Genomic DNA, 15,373 nt, shown 5'->3' with positions numbered 1-15,373 from the left:
GTGTCGCAGCAACATAAGCAGCATGGCTTAGTGGAAAAAGCATGGGCTTGGGAGTGAGAGGTCATGGGTTCTAATCCCAGTTCTGCCACTTATCAGCTGTATGACTTTGGGCAAATCACTTAACTTCTCTGTGCCTCAGTTGCCTCATCTGTAAAATGGGGATTAAGACTGTGAGCCCCACGTGGGACAACTTGATTACTTTACATGTACCCCAGCGTTTAGAACAGTGCTTGGCACATAGTAAGCGCTTAACAAATACCATTATTATTATAATAAATATAAGCACTGTGCTGTAGAGAAAGCTCTCCTTTGGCAAACGGTCATTGTCATGAACAACACAGGACTGCAGATCCTGGCTATCTGAACCTCTTCTTCAACTAAGCCAGCTCACCAAGAGTCTCTCAGAGGCTCCGAGATTTCTCAAGTGGCATTTGAATTCACTACCGTTTCCCTGAAATATTAAGCACAGTTCCATTCTTTGGGGATGGAATGGAATGGCTGCTTTCTGCAACTTGTGATAGTTCTCAAAAAGAAAGGTCTTTATGTGTCTACTTCTATTTTGTCTGTTTTAGAAAATTCATTCTTTGGGAGCTGGGATTGTGACTCTTTCTGATTCATCCAAACAGAAGTGAATACAGGGCATCTTCATTAAAATAAAACACTTTTTTAGAGTAATGAAGTTGTCAAAGCCAAAATGGAGTACAACGAGGCAATTTTTGCACTTGTCCTGGTCAGTGCTAAGGTTAATCAATTAATGGTATTTATTTAGTGCTTACTTGGGACAAAACACCGAATTAAGGGCATGACAATAATAATAATAATTATGGTATTTGTTAAGCACTTACTATCTGCCAGGCACTGTACTAAGCGCTGGGGTGGAGACAGCAAATCGGGTTGGACACAGTCCCTGTCCCATGTGGGGCTCACAGTCTCAATCCCCATTTTACAGATGGGTAACTGAGGCCCAGAGAAGTGAAGTGACTTGCCTAAGGTCACAGAGCAGGCAAGTGGCAGTCGGGTTTAGAAGCCGTAACCTTCTGATTACGAGGCCTGGGCTCTATCCACTATGCCATGCCGCTTCTCTACTACAATATGATCCCTGCCCTCAAGGAGCTAACATTTGCATTATCCTTCACACCTATGGTTTATTTCACTTCATTTTTATGCTCGCATTTTGTGACTACCAGTGGTAGACCCTCAGATATTGACGAATGAATGAACTGTAAGTGAAAACAGGTCTCTACTGGATTTGGATCAAATAAAAGGATTATTTAAAGGAAGCTGAATTGGTTACTATCTTTTCATTCTCAGATCCTTAGGGAGAGATTTTTGGGTAAAGGAAATCAACTCTAGCAGGAACACTACCATTCTTACCTGTTGTGTGTTGGTTTTGAGATTTGAAAAGACCAACAACTCCCTTTCCATGGAATCCCCCAGCTCGAAGCAGCAGAGTGCTGGCTTTGGAATTTTTCCAGCAGACGACTGGTAGGCGATTATGTCGATAGCAACGAGCGACTCTTTGTAAGCTGCTGTCTTGCACAGCTTGAGGAACAACCAAAAGCCCAGGATAGCTTCAAAAACATAACAGGCAGAGAAACATAATTGACATCTTTTTGCTTTCAAAAGACTGATTTTTTTTTTGGAGGCGACCTTTTATTTCAGACACTGGATGCATACCAAAATTCAGTACCCTTTCAATAATGTATATCAGAGTGACTTAAGAAGGACAACCTATTAAGACTAATCATAAATATTACTGACCCGTTGGACTCAACTCTGCCCTGGTCCTTCTTGACTTCTCAGCCATCTTTGATTCTGTGGCCCACTCCCTCCCCTAGAAATATTATCCAATCTCTTTTTGCTGATGAGGTATTTGTCTGGAACTCCTCCTACTTCTCAGTTTAGTTCACGAACTCCTTTTCTGCCTTGCATCCCTTATCTGTAGTTGTTCTGGGTCCTTACTTTTCTCCTTCTGTACTTGCTTTCTTAGGGAGCTCATCCACTCACGTGATTTCAGCTACCACCTCTGAGCGGACATTGTACCTATCCACCTCTTCAGCCAACTACCTCTCATCTTACCTAAAATTCTGCGTTTCCTTTGGCCTCCCGGACTCCTCTACTTGGATGTTCTGCCGGCATCTCCAAGTTAACATGTCCCAAACTGAACTATAATAATACTAATAATGGTGGTATTTGTTAAGCTCTTACTATCTGCAAAGCACTGTTCTAAGTGCTGGGGGGGATACAAGCTGATCAGGTTGTCTGACTTGGGGCTCACAGTCTTAATCCCCATTTTACAGATGAGGTACCTGAGGCACAGAGAAGTTAAGTGGCTTGCCCAAGGTCACACAGCTAAGTGGTGGAGCTGGGATTCGAACCCATGACCTCTGACTCCCAAGCCCCCGCTCTTTCCACTGAGCCACTCCTGTTTTCTTCTAAACTCACACCTCTTCCCAACTTTCCTATCTCTACTGATGACACCATCATCCTCTTGGTCCCCTGTGTCAACTTTCCTTGACACCACGGTGTCTTTCAACAGGCACATTCAAGCTACTCCTCCATTCTGCTGCTTCCTACACATCCTGCATCTGGACATTGGGTGGAGAGGAATGAGCGGATGGGTCATACGGCTGCTAGATTATTTGATCAGCTTTTTCCTCACTGGTCTCCTGCCTCCGGCATCTCTACTCCAAATGTTTAGTACACACAGCTGCAAGGATCATCTTGCTGCCATGCCGCTCATCTCATTCCTCACCTCTCTGCCAAATCCTCCAATGGTTTCCCATCTCCCTCTGCTTCGGGAAAAAATTCCTCAAGATCGGCTTCAGGGCTCTTCCCTAACTCACCATCTTAAATAGGAGCCCCTTTCATCACCTGCTTCAACTCACTCTCTTCATTACTTGTAAATTTGCCTTCTAGCTGTGCCTGACTTTCTCACCTGGAACTCCCTCCCCTCCTAATTAGATAGACTACAGCTCCGCCCATGTTCAGAGCCCTCCTCTAATCAATCAATCAATCCTATTTATCGAGTGCTTTACTGTGTGCAGAGCACAGAACTAAGTGCTTGGAAGAGTAATAATAATAATTGTGGTATTTGTTAAGTGCTTATTATGTGCCCAGACACTGTACTAAGCGCTGGGGTGTATGCAAGCAAATCAGGTTGGCCACAGGCCCTGACCCACACGAGGCTCGCAGTCTCAATCCCCATTTTATAGATGAGGCACGGAGAAGTGAAGTGACTTACCCAAGGTCACACAGCAGACGGGTGGCGGAGTCTGGATTAGAACCCATGACCTTCTGACGCCCAGGCCCGTGCTCTATCCACTAGACCACACTGCTTCTCTATTACATGTTTTCACTACTGAAAGCCTGCAGCTTTGGACAATAGTGGATTGTAAAATAAATCTATTTCAATATACAAAGTTCCCAATGCTTACTTGACTGTTAGTTTCAGTGCCCTGAATACTTTGGAATTATATGGCAAGGAAGGTTATTATCAGTGCATTGAATAGTTAACATATTCTATGTATATATGTATATATGTTTGTACATATTTATACATATACATACTTATACATGTATATGTACATATATACATATATATATTTGTACATATTTATTACTCTATTTTACTTGTACATATCTATTCTATTTATTTTATTTTGTTAGTATGTTTGGTTTTGTTCTCTGTCTCCCCCTTTTAGACTGTGAGCCCACTGTTGGGTAGGGACTGTCTCTATATGTTGCCAATTTGTACTTCCCAAGCCCTTAGTACAGTGCTCTGCACACAGTAAGCGCTCAATAAATACGATTGATGATTGATGATATTCTATGTTAAGTGCCTCATGGCCTGATACGATCCAATTGGCACTTCCTAAATGGCCTCTGGAAGCTAGAATGCCATTTGCCCATCTGACCCGGATGCCAGGGTGACTCTCCTTTGTGGGATGGAGACCTCCCCTTAGGATTGGGAAACATGGCAGAGTTAGTAGACATGTTCCCTACCCTCGACGAGCTTAGAGAACCCATTCCGACTGAACTTCCCAAATCCTGAGGCACAACCATCCGTCAGCCACCTCTAGCACTTACATATGTATTTGTAACCACCTTCAACACTTAGTTATCTATGTATAATCCATTAAATGGTCAATGCTTTTACTCTGATTCCCTCATTTTAAAATACCTGAATAGCCGTCTCCCTTCTAGAGAGAAAACTCCTTGCGGCTAAGAACGTCTTGTGCTTTTTCTTCTTTTCCAAATACTTAGTACAGAGCACTGCACCTATTCGGTGTTCCATAAATACCATGTCCACCATCATTAAAAGAAATATCAAAAGAGCCACACCAAAAGACTCCAAATCTTTGGCTTTATGGTGCAGCGTGGGGACTATAGAAAGTCTCAGAAAAAGATCTTCCTTTTTTCTTATCCTGCACTGCTGGGGATTAACAGTCTGGTGTCAAGTTTATGTGAATGACACGTCAAACAGCTTGTTGGGCAATGAAAAGGAAACAGAGAAGAGAGTACAAAAATATTTGACTGCCTGAGAAGGTGCCAAGGTAAAAGCAAAACAAAATCATTTCTGGGTCTGACTTGTATTAGAACAATATGTTCCAATGTCAAAATGTATTTAAACATTTCATTAACACTACAAATAAATGTTTATTGTTTTAAAAACAGATAGCTTGGAAAATTGCAGGCTATGATGGCTTTTAGAACAGGAAGCAGACAAGACTTGTTGTTTTGTATTTCAGCAAGTGTAAGAAGATGGGCAGGTTCCAAAGAGTTTGAAATATTTTCTCTTAACAAATCTTGAAGCATCTATTTTTAGAGCACACTTAAAAATACACAACATCCTCATGTAATCCCACTGAATACGACTGGACACGAGTCGGATATAGGAAAATATGCGTAGTTGAGATATTTTTTATTTTCACGTGCTACACTGGAGTAATAAATAACTAGACACCATTACTAAAAACACATGTGAAAAGGTCACTGCAATTCAACAGTTTGAACTGCTGAATTAGACTCACTTAACAGGTAGGAGTTTTTTGTTGGTAGGAGATATTTTCCCATATTTTTGGAATACATAACAAAAAGAGCGTCAGATGGTGTCAGCACTAGCTCTTTCATTACTACAAAATGGTAATGGTACAAAATAGGATTTCAAGTGTTTGCTGAGTTGAAAATAGAGGTAAGGATGGGTAAGGGCAAAGGCTAGATAATGAAGATGTATTACAATATTGGGATTATTTGATTCACTCATTCACATTTGTATAGATGAGTGCGGATGATAGGTGCAAATTATTGTATTTATTACTATCATTAATAATAATAATACCTGTAGTATTTGTTTAATACTTATTTTATTAGAGAAGCAGCGTGGCTCAGTGGAAAGAGCACAGGCTTTGGAGTCAGTGATCAGGGGTTAAAATCCCGGCTCCATCAATTGTCAGCTGTGTGGCTTTGGGCAAGTCACTTAACTTCTCTGGGCCTCAGTTACCTCATCTGTAAAATGGGGATTGACTGTGAGCCCCCCGTGGGACAACCTGATCACCTTGTAACCTCCCCAGTGCTTAGAACAGTGCTTTGCACATAGTAAGTGCTTAATAAATGCCATTATTATCATTATTATTTTGGTGCCAAGCACAGTGCTGAGAGTAGACACAAAGCATTCAGATCAGGCACAGTTCCTGTCCTACATGGGACTCACAGTCTAATATGGGGGATGGCAGGGAGAGAAAGAGGTATCTAATCAATCAATCAATCAATCGCATTTATTGAGCGCTTACTGTGCGCAGAGCACTGTACTAAGCGCTTGGGAAGTACAAGTTGGCAACATATAGAGACAGTCCCTACCCAACAGTGGGCTCACAGTCTAAAAAGAGGGAGACAGAGAACAAAACCAAAACATACTAACAAAATAAAATAAATAGAATAGATATGTACAAGTAAAATAGAGTAATAAATATGTACAAACATATATACATATATACAGGTAATCCTTATTTTATATATGAAGAAACTGAGACACAGAAAAGTTTAATGACTTGCCCAAGGTCACAGAGCAGACAAGAGGCAGGGCCAGGATTAGATTCGAGCCAAGATTAGGGGATAAAACACAGGCCTGGGAACTGGAAGGACCTGGGTTCTAATCCCGGCTCCACCACTTCTCTGCACTATGAGCTCGGGCGAGTCACTTCATTTCTCTGTGCCTCAGTTACCTCATCTGCAAAATGGGAATTAGGACCTTAAGTCTCATGTGGGACAGGGTCTGTGTCCAACCCAATTATCCTGTAGCTACCCAGTGCTTTGTAAAGTGCTATATTCTAAGTATTGTACGAAGCATTGGGACAGAAACAACACAAGCAGATCAAAGTCAGCACTTCCCAAGTGCCGAGCAGAATGCTGAGCACTTAATAGATACCAACATTATTAATCATTATGAGGGGTTTTGCAAGAACAAATCCTCATGCTACAGAACTGTGAATACTCAGGTGCCAGTATTTATCATAGATACTCATATATAATAACAATAATAATAATAATTATGGTATTTGTTAAGCACTTATTATGTGCCAAGCACTGCTCTAAGCACTGGGGTAGATACAAGGTAATCAGACTGTCCCATGTGGGGCTCACGGTCTTAATCCCCATTTTATAGATGAGGGAACTGAAGCAAAGAGAAGTTAAGTGACTTGCCCAAAGTAACACAGCTGATAAGTGGTGGAGCCGGGATTAGAATAATAATGATGGAAATTGTTAAGTGCTTACTGTGTGCAAAGCACTGTTCTAAGCGCTGGGGAGGATACAAGGTGATCAGATTGTCCCACGTGGGGCTCATAGTTTTCATCCCCATTTTTCAGATGAGGTAACTGAGGCACAGAGAAGTGAAGTGATTTGCCCAAAGTCACACAGCTGACAAGTGGCAGAGTCAGAATTTGAGCCCATGACCATGGGTGGGAACATGGAACACTATGTACAATTTGACCTCTCTACACTCTTTTCTTGAAAATATGGACCGATATGCCGAATTTCCAAACCTAACAGAAAGTGGGCATATAGGCACACAGAAAACCCACAGCATCTGTACTGAAAAACCAACCTGGAACCACATTCTGCCAGGCCCCACCTGCCCATCAAATCTACTTTTCTGGCCAAGGGAGGGAAGGGGGAATATAGGGAGGGGGGTTTCTGCCAAGAAGGCCTACTCTAGTTGTGGGAAATTTAGGATCGGCCAACCTTCTCGTTGCAGAGGGCACAGAATCGTCTGAAAGAAGAATTTCCTGCCATTGAAGAGGGCTTGCTTTGGGCAAGCCCTCATCATGGAGGCCCCTACCCATTTTTAGGCAGTTCTGACTGGCTGTTGATGAAGTTGTGAGTCTGTTATGGGAGAGTAGGCACGTCTCAATCAGTCAATAAGTAGTATTGATTGAATTTGGACGTGCAACTCTCCCCCTGGGGCTCCTGGCCTCAAACTCCATGATGGCAACGAGGCAGATGGCGGTGACCCTCCATTGCACGTGGGCCAGTGGAGGATGCCGGGAAATGATGGTGGAGGCCGCCGTCAACTCCTCAATAAACGCCCCAGACGGGCCAAGAAAACCAAAAACGGGACTTAAAGGGAGTGATCTCCTCAAAGGGTGGCACGGGGCTAGTCCTGAGGAAGGAAGAAAGGGCGGGGAGGGGGATTTACCCGGCGCCTCACCTGCTCCACCTGAGGCAGCCGCCGCCACTCGCTGAGGGGAAAACATGGAGCCTCCTCAGGCAGAGGCAGCAGGGGTGCTGAGAAGTTGGGGTGGGAGGAGAGAGAAGGGGCAGGGAGTGGAGGAAAAGGACAGGAGGATGAGATATTGGGGAGGTGGGAAACAGGCAGGGTCTTCCTCCAGGAGGAGGAAAATGAGGAGCGGGGGGGGTGTCGGCTACCAGAACTCACGACCTCTGACTCCCACGACCTCTAACTCCCAAGCCCGTGCTCTTTCCACTAAGCGACACTGCTTCTCCAATCTGTACAGTTATACAGATTGAAATAAACAGCCAAGTACCGTGTATCTTTTCCAATTCCTAAAGCTTTCTTGAACGTTAATTTAAAAATCCAGTGTCTTTCATGTATTACACTGGGTCACTGACTACCACTGGAATTTGTTTAATTGAAGAGGGAGAGAGGTAACGTGTCTGCTAATCTTTTGGGACTAGATCCCAGTGGGCACTCAATAAATGGAGTCGGTTGACTTTTTAACGAGATTTCTAGCAACCGTGGATTTGAATCGAATGAGAGCAGCTGTAAGGTCACAGTGGTCTTAGGGGATATAAATGCAATTGGGACATGATTTATGCCGAACAGCATTTCTGTGGGCTCAGAACAAATCTTGCACCACAAAATTGGACTTGTAGATTTCTTTCCCAATGCTCCTCGAGCTATCATGCCCATACATACCTGAAGACCTCTATGAAGTCTCTATTAATCTCCATTTACATTCTGAGGTTAGAGCTGAATTAACCACCACACACGTGACAAATTTTGAAATTTTTTTTTTTTTTGGAAGGGGGGTGGTGGACGAGGCTCACAATTGCAGATTTGGAAGACCTCAATCAAACCATCCCTCCTCAAAGCTCAATGTGGGGGACGAAAGACTTTGGGTGATCTCTGTTCCCTGAAAAGCTAAAACCAAGTCCCTTCCTGGGATGCAATACCTTCCACTCTGAACAATTATTCATCCCAAACCCTCTCCTCCCCACATTCCACCAAGAAGGATATCTGTCCTCTGCAACCATCTTTGGAAGTGTTTGCTGAAATGTCTGTTTTAAGACAGTAGCACTGGGACCTATAAACACTGAAAAGTCACCGAGTACTATCGGATATCAAGACAAAGCAGAGAGAGTCTTCAAGACCCCTGAAAAATTCCAAAGTGATGAACATCATGGACACTGAATGAAATGAAGAAAGTGCAACCTTTGGTTTAATAAACTGGGCAGATCCTGATCAGATGTGAATGATGATGATGATAATGGTATTTGTTTAGTGCTTACTAGGTGCCAAGCACTGTCCTAAGCATTGGGGTAGATACAAGGTAATTAGGTTGTCCCATGTGGGGCTCACAGTCTTAATCCCCATTTTACAGATGAGGGAACTGAGGCCCAGAGAAGTTAAGTGACTTGCCCACAGTCACACAACTGATATGTGGTAGAGCCGGGATTAGAACCCACAACCTCTTGTCTACATGTTTTGTTTTGTTGTCTGTCTCCCCCTTCTAGACTGTGAACCCGTTGTTGGGCAGGGACCGTCTCCATATGTTGCCGACCTGTTCTGCCCAAGTGCTTAGTACAGTGTTCTGCACACAGTAAGCATTCAATAAATACGATTGAATGAATGAATGAATGAATGAATGAATGACCTCTGAGTCCCAAGCCCGTGCTCTTTCCACTAAGTCACGCTGCTTCTCTGACAGGCAGCTAAGAAAGAATCGGAAATCCAATAGGCCATCTGAACCCTGGAACACCTCTGAGGCCCACCTTACTTCAGATTACCAGAATAATTTCTTCTTTTCCTCTTGTCCTACTCCCTTCTGCATCACCCCAGCACTTGGCTTTTCTCCCTTATTTCACCTCTCCTTCAGCCCCCAGTACATATGTATGTATCTGTTAATTAATTTATTTATATTAATGACTGCTTCCCTCTCTGGGTTATAAGCTTATTATGGGCAGGGAATGTGTCTATTGCATTGTACTTTCCCAAGCGCTTGGTACAGTGCTCTGCACAGGGCAAATATGCACTCACTAAATATGACTAATAATGATCTGGGTGCTCCTTGTACGAATGACACATTTACCAATCTGATTTACAGAGTACTTACTATGTGCACTGCACTGTACTAAGCACTTGGCTTAAGTACACTATAAAAGAATTGATAGACACGTTCCTTGCCCACATAGGGCTTACTCTAGAGGGGGGGAGACAGACATTAATATCAATCAATCGTATTTATTGAGCGCTTACTGTGTGCAGAGCACTGTACTAAGCGCTTGGGAAGCAATTAATAGAAATTAATACATTACAGATATGCACCTAAGTGCTGTAGGGCTGAGACTGGGGTGAATTAAAGGGTGCAGATCGAAGCTGAAGTTAGGAGTTAACTAATTGACAGACTCACCTCTGACAGAGAGAATACATTCGGTTTGAGGCAGTGATCCGGAAGTATTCCGATTTTGAGCGGGAAGAACTCCCGCTAATGGTCCCCAGACCTAAACGTTGATAGTCTCGGAAACAGGCTCTCTCCACTAGCTGTTCCATTGTTGACTTCTCTGAAGCCTTCAAAGTAGTACTTGTAGGGAGTTCACTGTCATCTGAAACTTTCAAGCAAAAAATATGTTTCAAAAGGTAAGACTATTGAAAGATGAGTTTGATCACTTTTTACTAAAGAGAACTGTACATGGACCTATGGGTAATAATAATAATAATGGTTTTTGTAAAGCATTTACTATGTGACAGGCACTGAACTAACCATTGTGGTGGATTCAAGCAAATCGAGTTTGCTTGTAATAATTTCCCTTCAAGGCCCTACCTCCCTTCAAGGCCCTACTGAGAGCTCACCTCCTCCAGGAGGCCTTCCCAGACTGAGTCCCCTCCTTCCTCTCCCCCTGCTCCCCCTCTCCATCCCCTCCACCTTACCTCCTTCCCTTCCCCACAGCACCTGTATATATGTATATATGTTTGAACATATTTATTACTCTATTTATTTATTTATTTTACTTGTACATATCTATTCTATTTATTTTATTTTGTTAATATGTTTGGTTTTGCTCTCTGTCTCCCCCTTCTAGACTCTGAGCCCACTGTTGGGTAGGGACCGTCTCTGTATGTTGCCAACTGTCTCTATATGTTGCCAACTTGGACTTCCCAAGCACTTAGTACAGTGCTCTGCACACAGTAAGCACTCAATAAATATGATTGATTGATTGATTGATTGATTGAGTTGGACTCAATCCCTGTCCCATGTGGGGTTCCCAGTCTCAACCTCCACTCTGCAGATGAGGAAACGGAGGCACAGAGAAGTGAAGTGACTTGCCCAAGGTCACACAGCAGAGAAGCAGTAGAACCAGGATTAGAACCCCTGACCTTCTGACTGCCAGGCCCAAGCCTTATCCATTACATCATGCTGCTTCTCAGGTTTAATAATAATTTTGTGCATTCCTCATGAATGAACGACAATATTTCTCCTCCTAATAATAATAATAATAATGATGGCATTTGTTAAGCGCTTACTATCTGCAAAGCACTGTTCTAAGCGCTGGGGGGGGGATACAAGGTGATCAGGTTGTCCCGTGTGGTGCTCACAGTCATCCTTCCCATTTTACAGATGAAGTAACAGGCTCCGAGAAGTTAAGTGACTTGCCAAACGTCACACGGCAGACATGTGGCGGAGCCGGCATTCGAACCCATGACCTCTGACTCCAAAGCCCGTACTCTTTCCACTGAGCCATGCTGCTGCTTCTCCTGCTCTCTATGTTTCTGTATGACCACTGCCTTCAAATCGACATTATAAGGATAAGGTGACCAGATTTTTGCCCACTCAAGGTGGGTGAGGACAGAGAATGGGGCCTTCAGGAGGTGGCAATGAAAAGGTAGGAAAGGGGAGAGAGAGAGAGAGAGAGAGAGAGAGACAGAGAGAGACAGAGAGACAGAGAGACAGAGAGACACACACACACACCAGGGACTTGGAGGAAGGAAACCTGGAGAGGAAAAGAGAGGGGAAAGGGAGGACAAAGAGAAGGGAGTTTGGTGGGTTGGAAATGAGAGAGACAGAACAATAAATGGAGGCTAAGAAATAATAATAATAATAATAATGGCATTTATTAAGCGCTTACTATGTGCAAAGCACTGTTCTAAGCACTGGGGAGGTAACAAGGTGATCAGGTTGTCCCATGGGGGGCTCACAGTCTTAATCCCCATTTTACAGATGAGGTAACTGAGGCACAGGGAAGTTAAGTGACTTGCCCAAAGTCACCCAGCTGACAATTGGCGGAGCTGGGATTTGAACCCATGACCTCTGACCCCAAAGCCCAGGCTTTTCCCACTGAGCCACGCTGCTCAGAAAAGTATGCTCCTCTCAGGGTCTCACCTGGGGAGTTTCCAGTCCCCTACCAGTCTCGACTACGGGAGGGAGAGTCAAGCAGAGGCACACCTATTCCATTCCCAGCTTGGCCAGTGGCTAGCCGGCGGAAGGCAATTTGCTACAAGTCAAAACTCCCCTGTGCCGGGCAGCAGCGGCATAGGAGAGAGTCGAGGGCGGAGACTCAAGTTGACTGCACGGAAGGAGGCAATGGTAAACCACTTCTGGATTTTTACCAAGAAAACCCTATGGATCCACTACCAGAACGATTGCAGATGGAAGTGGGGCATTCTGGAAGAGACGTGTCTATGGCGTTGCTATGGTCAGATACGACTCGACAGCATAAGACAACAACAACAAGAATGGGATGATATGGTGCAGGGGGTGGGGCAACATGTCCCCGATAAAATAAATTATCCCTACAGCCCAAGTAGTTGGGAGTGCTGCCGGATCAATAATAATAACAGTAATAATTATAATAATGATGGTATTTGTTAAGTGTTTAGTATGTGCCAAGCACTGTTCTAAGGGATTAGTCTCCACTGGCCCAGGTTTTCTCCTGGAGGTGTACAGCACAGCACTGCCACATCATAGTGGTCGAGAAATGTCCATTATAGTTGTGGTGGTTGCAGAAGTGAAGCAGCGTGGCTCAGTGGAAAGAGCCCGGGCTTTGGAGTCAGAGATCATGGGTTCAAATTCCGACTCCGCCACTTGTCAGCTGTGTGACTTTGGGCAAGTCACTTCACTTCTCTGGGCCTCATCTGTAAAATGGGGATGAAGATTGTGAGCCCCACGAGGGACAACCTGATCACCTTGTAACCTCCCCAGCGCTTAGAACAGTGCTTTCCACATAGTAAGTGCTTAATAAATGCCATTATTATTATTATTATTATTATCAGTGGAGCAAGGGAAAGACCTCTTTCTCCACTTCCCTGGGGTTGTGATTATGGTAGTCCCCTCCTGCCCACAATGGAGAAGTAGCATGGTCTAGTGGATTCAACACGGGCCTGGGAGTTGGAACGACCTGGGTTCCCAGCTCCGACACTTGTCTGCTGTGTTACTCTGGGCAAGTCACTTCACTTCTCTGAGTATCAGCTACCTCATCTGTAAAATGGGGATTAAGACTGTGAGCTCCCTGTGGGATGGGGACTGTGTCCAATCAGATTAGCCTGCATCTACTCCAGTACTTCCAATAGTACCTAGCACACAGTAAGCCCATGACAGATGCCATTAAAAAAAACCCAAAAGCCAAAACAATCAAATTTGTCACCACCCAGAGTGGGGCACCCAGTCAGATTAATGAAAGACATTCTGCATCACAGATATGGGGGAGGGATAGCAGGAAATCCCAAGATTAAGAGCTTCTTTTTTGCAGTAATAAAAATGCTTTAGGATACTTGAAAAGCAATTCTTATACTGGCCAAATAATCAAGATCTTAAAAGTGGGGATTAAGGGTGTGAGCCCCATGTGGGACAGGGACTGTGTCCAACCTGATTACCTAGCATCTACCCCAGTGCTTAGAACAGTGCTTGGTACATGTTAAGTGCTTAACAAGTACCATTATTACAAATAGTAAGTGCTTAATAAATGCCATCTTTATTATTATAATTATTATTATTATTGTTATTACTTCACTTTGTCTTGACTACTGATAAAAAAAACTCAGTTCTCTCTAACAGAGAACTACTATACATTATGCTGCCTGTGTGGGGAAAATGAAAAATCCAAGACTTCCAAAATTTCATTAGAGGTTTAAACTTCAGTGAAAACCAACTCTACTGTTGGGTTTTGCCGACAAACCTCTTTTTGGCAAGTTCTTGCAAGGCTGAAATTTTCTACAAGCAACTTAATTTTGTTTCTTTAAGTGATAAGTGGACATTAATTAAGTAATCTTTCAATGCTACTTGAAAAAAATTGCACATTTCAATCAGGAAATGTTTCTTCCAGAGTATAATGCTTACATGGGAGACTTACCTCACCCAACTAAGGGAACTAGGCAGTATTAGATTTTGGAGAAGTAAGGAATTTACAGAAACGAACTGCTAATAAATGTTAACTGCTAATACACTTTTTACTGTTAATACTGAGAAGCAGCATAGCCTATTGGAAAGAGCACAGGGAGTCAGAAGACCTGGGTTCTAATCCCAATTCTGCCAACTGCTTGCTCTGTGACCTTGGGGAATACTTACTTAATTTATCTGTGCCTCGGTTTCCTCAACTGTAAAATGAAGATTAAATAATAGTAATAATAATAATGATGGCATTTGTTAAGCACTTACTATGTGCCAAGCACTGTTCTAAGCCCTGGGGCATATACAAGGTAATCAGGTTGTCCCACATGGGGCTCACAGTCTTAATCCCCATTTTACAGATGAGGGAACTGAGGCCCAGAGAAGTTATGTGACTTGCCCAGAGTCACACAGCTCTTAAGAGATGGAGCCGGGATTAGAACCCATGTCCTCTGACTTCCAAGCCCGGGCTCTTTCCACTAGTAGTAAATCCTACTCCCTCCCTCCTGTCCCATGTAGGATACGGACTGTGACCAAACTGATGATCTTGTATCGACCCCAGCGCTTAGAACAGTGCTTGTCACATAGTAACTTAACAAATACCATAATAATATGTACCAAGCACTGTGCTAAGCCCAGGGGTTGCTACAAGGTAATCAAATTGGACGCAGACCCTTCCCCACACAGGGCTCTTGGTCTAGGAGGGAGGGAAAACAGGTCTTTTATCCATATTAAAGAGAAGAAAACTAAGGAGGTTAAGTGACTAACCCAAGATCATCATTCATTCATTTATTCATTCATTCAATCATATTTATTGAGTGCTTACTGTGTGCAGAGCACTGTACTAAGCACTTGGGAAGTACAAGTTACAGGCGTGTGGTGGAGCCAGGTATTAATTAGCACCCAAGGTCTCCCGACTTCCAGTCCACTAGACCACACTTATATCTAGTGTTTCAGGAATGATAAAAAAAAATGATATTCCCAAGTTGTACCTCAAGTTCTGAAAAGCTCTGTTCATGTGGAACATATGATTTTATCCTTTTAAGTCTTTTCACTCTAAAATTCTATTTTGCCATCGTATTTATTTTCAGGGGTGAGATGCCAAAGTGATAGAAGGCAGGCCAACATCTTCAAGGTAATACAGAATGTACTGAGAGCAAAAAGAGTAAGTGCAGGATTTTACACACCCAAATAGAAATCTATATTTTTAAAGGGTATATTATTATAGGCTCTGTAATACATTATAATTAAAG

At 43.3% G+C, this 15,373-nt stretch overlaps 1 protein-coding gene across 4 annotated transcripts in view; it reads right to left on the bottom strand.

Annotated features, from left to right (window-relative positions):
* Positions 1-15,373, bottom strand: part of SBF2 (SET binding factor 2) — a 586,574-nt gene that overhangs the window by 53,430 nt on the left and 517,771 nt on the right. For all 4 annotated transcript variants that reach the window (XM_038765198.1, XM_038765199.1, XM_038765200.1 and 1 more), the window contains exons 26-27: positions 10,152-10,350; positions 1,375-1,571 (exon numbers count right to left, since the gene is read on the bottom strand). In XM_038765198.1, coding sequence (XP_038621126.1) covers positions 1,375-1,571; positions 10,152-10,350 — 396 coding nt within the window. The remainder of the gene's footprint in view (positions 1-1,374; positions 1,572-10,151; positions 10,351-15,373) is intronic.

The sequence above is a fragment of the Tachyglossus aculeatus genome, chromosome 22 (genome assembly GCF_015852505.1).
Source record: "Tachyglossus aculeatus isolate mTacAcu1 chromosome 22, mTacAcu1.pri, whole genome shotgun sequence".
In the NCBI taxonomy this organism is placed as follows: domain Eukaryota; kingdom Metazoa; phylum Chordata; class Mammalia; order Monotremata; family Tachyglossidae; genus Tachyglossus; species Tachyglossus aculeatus.
This window is presented reverse-complemented; position numbering and strand designations above follow the sequence as displayed.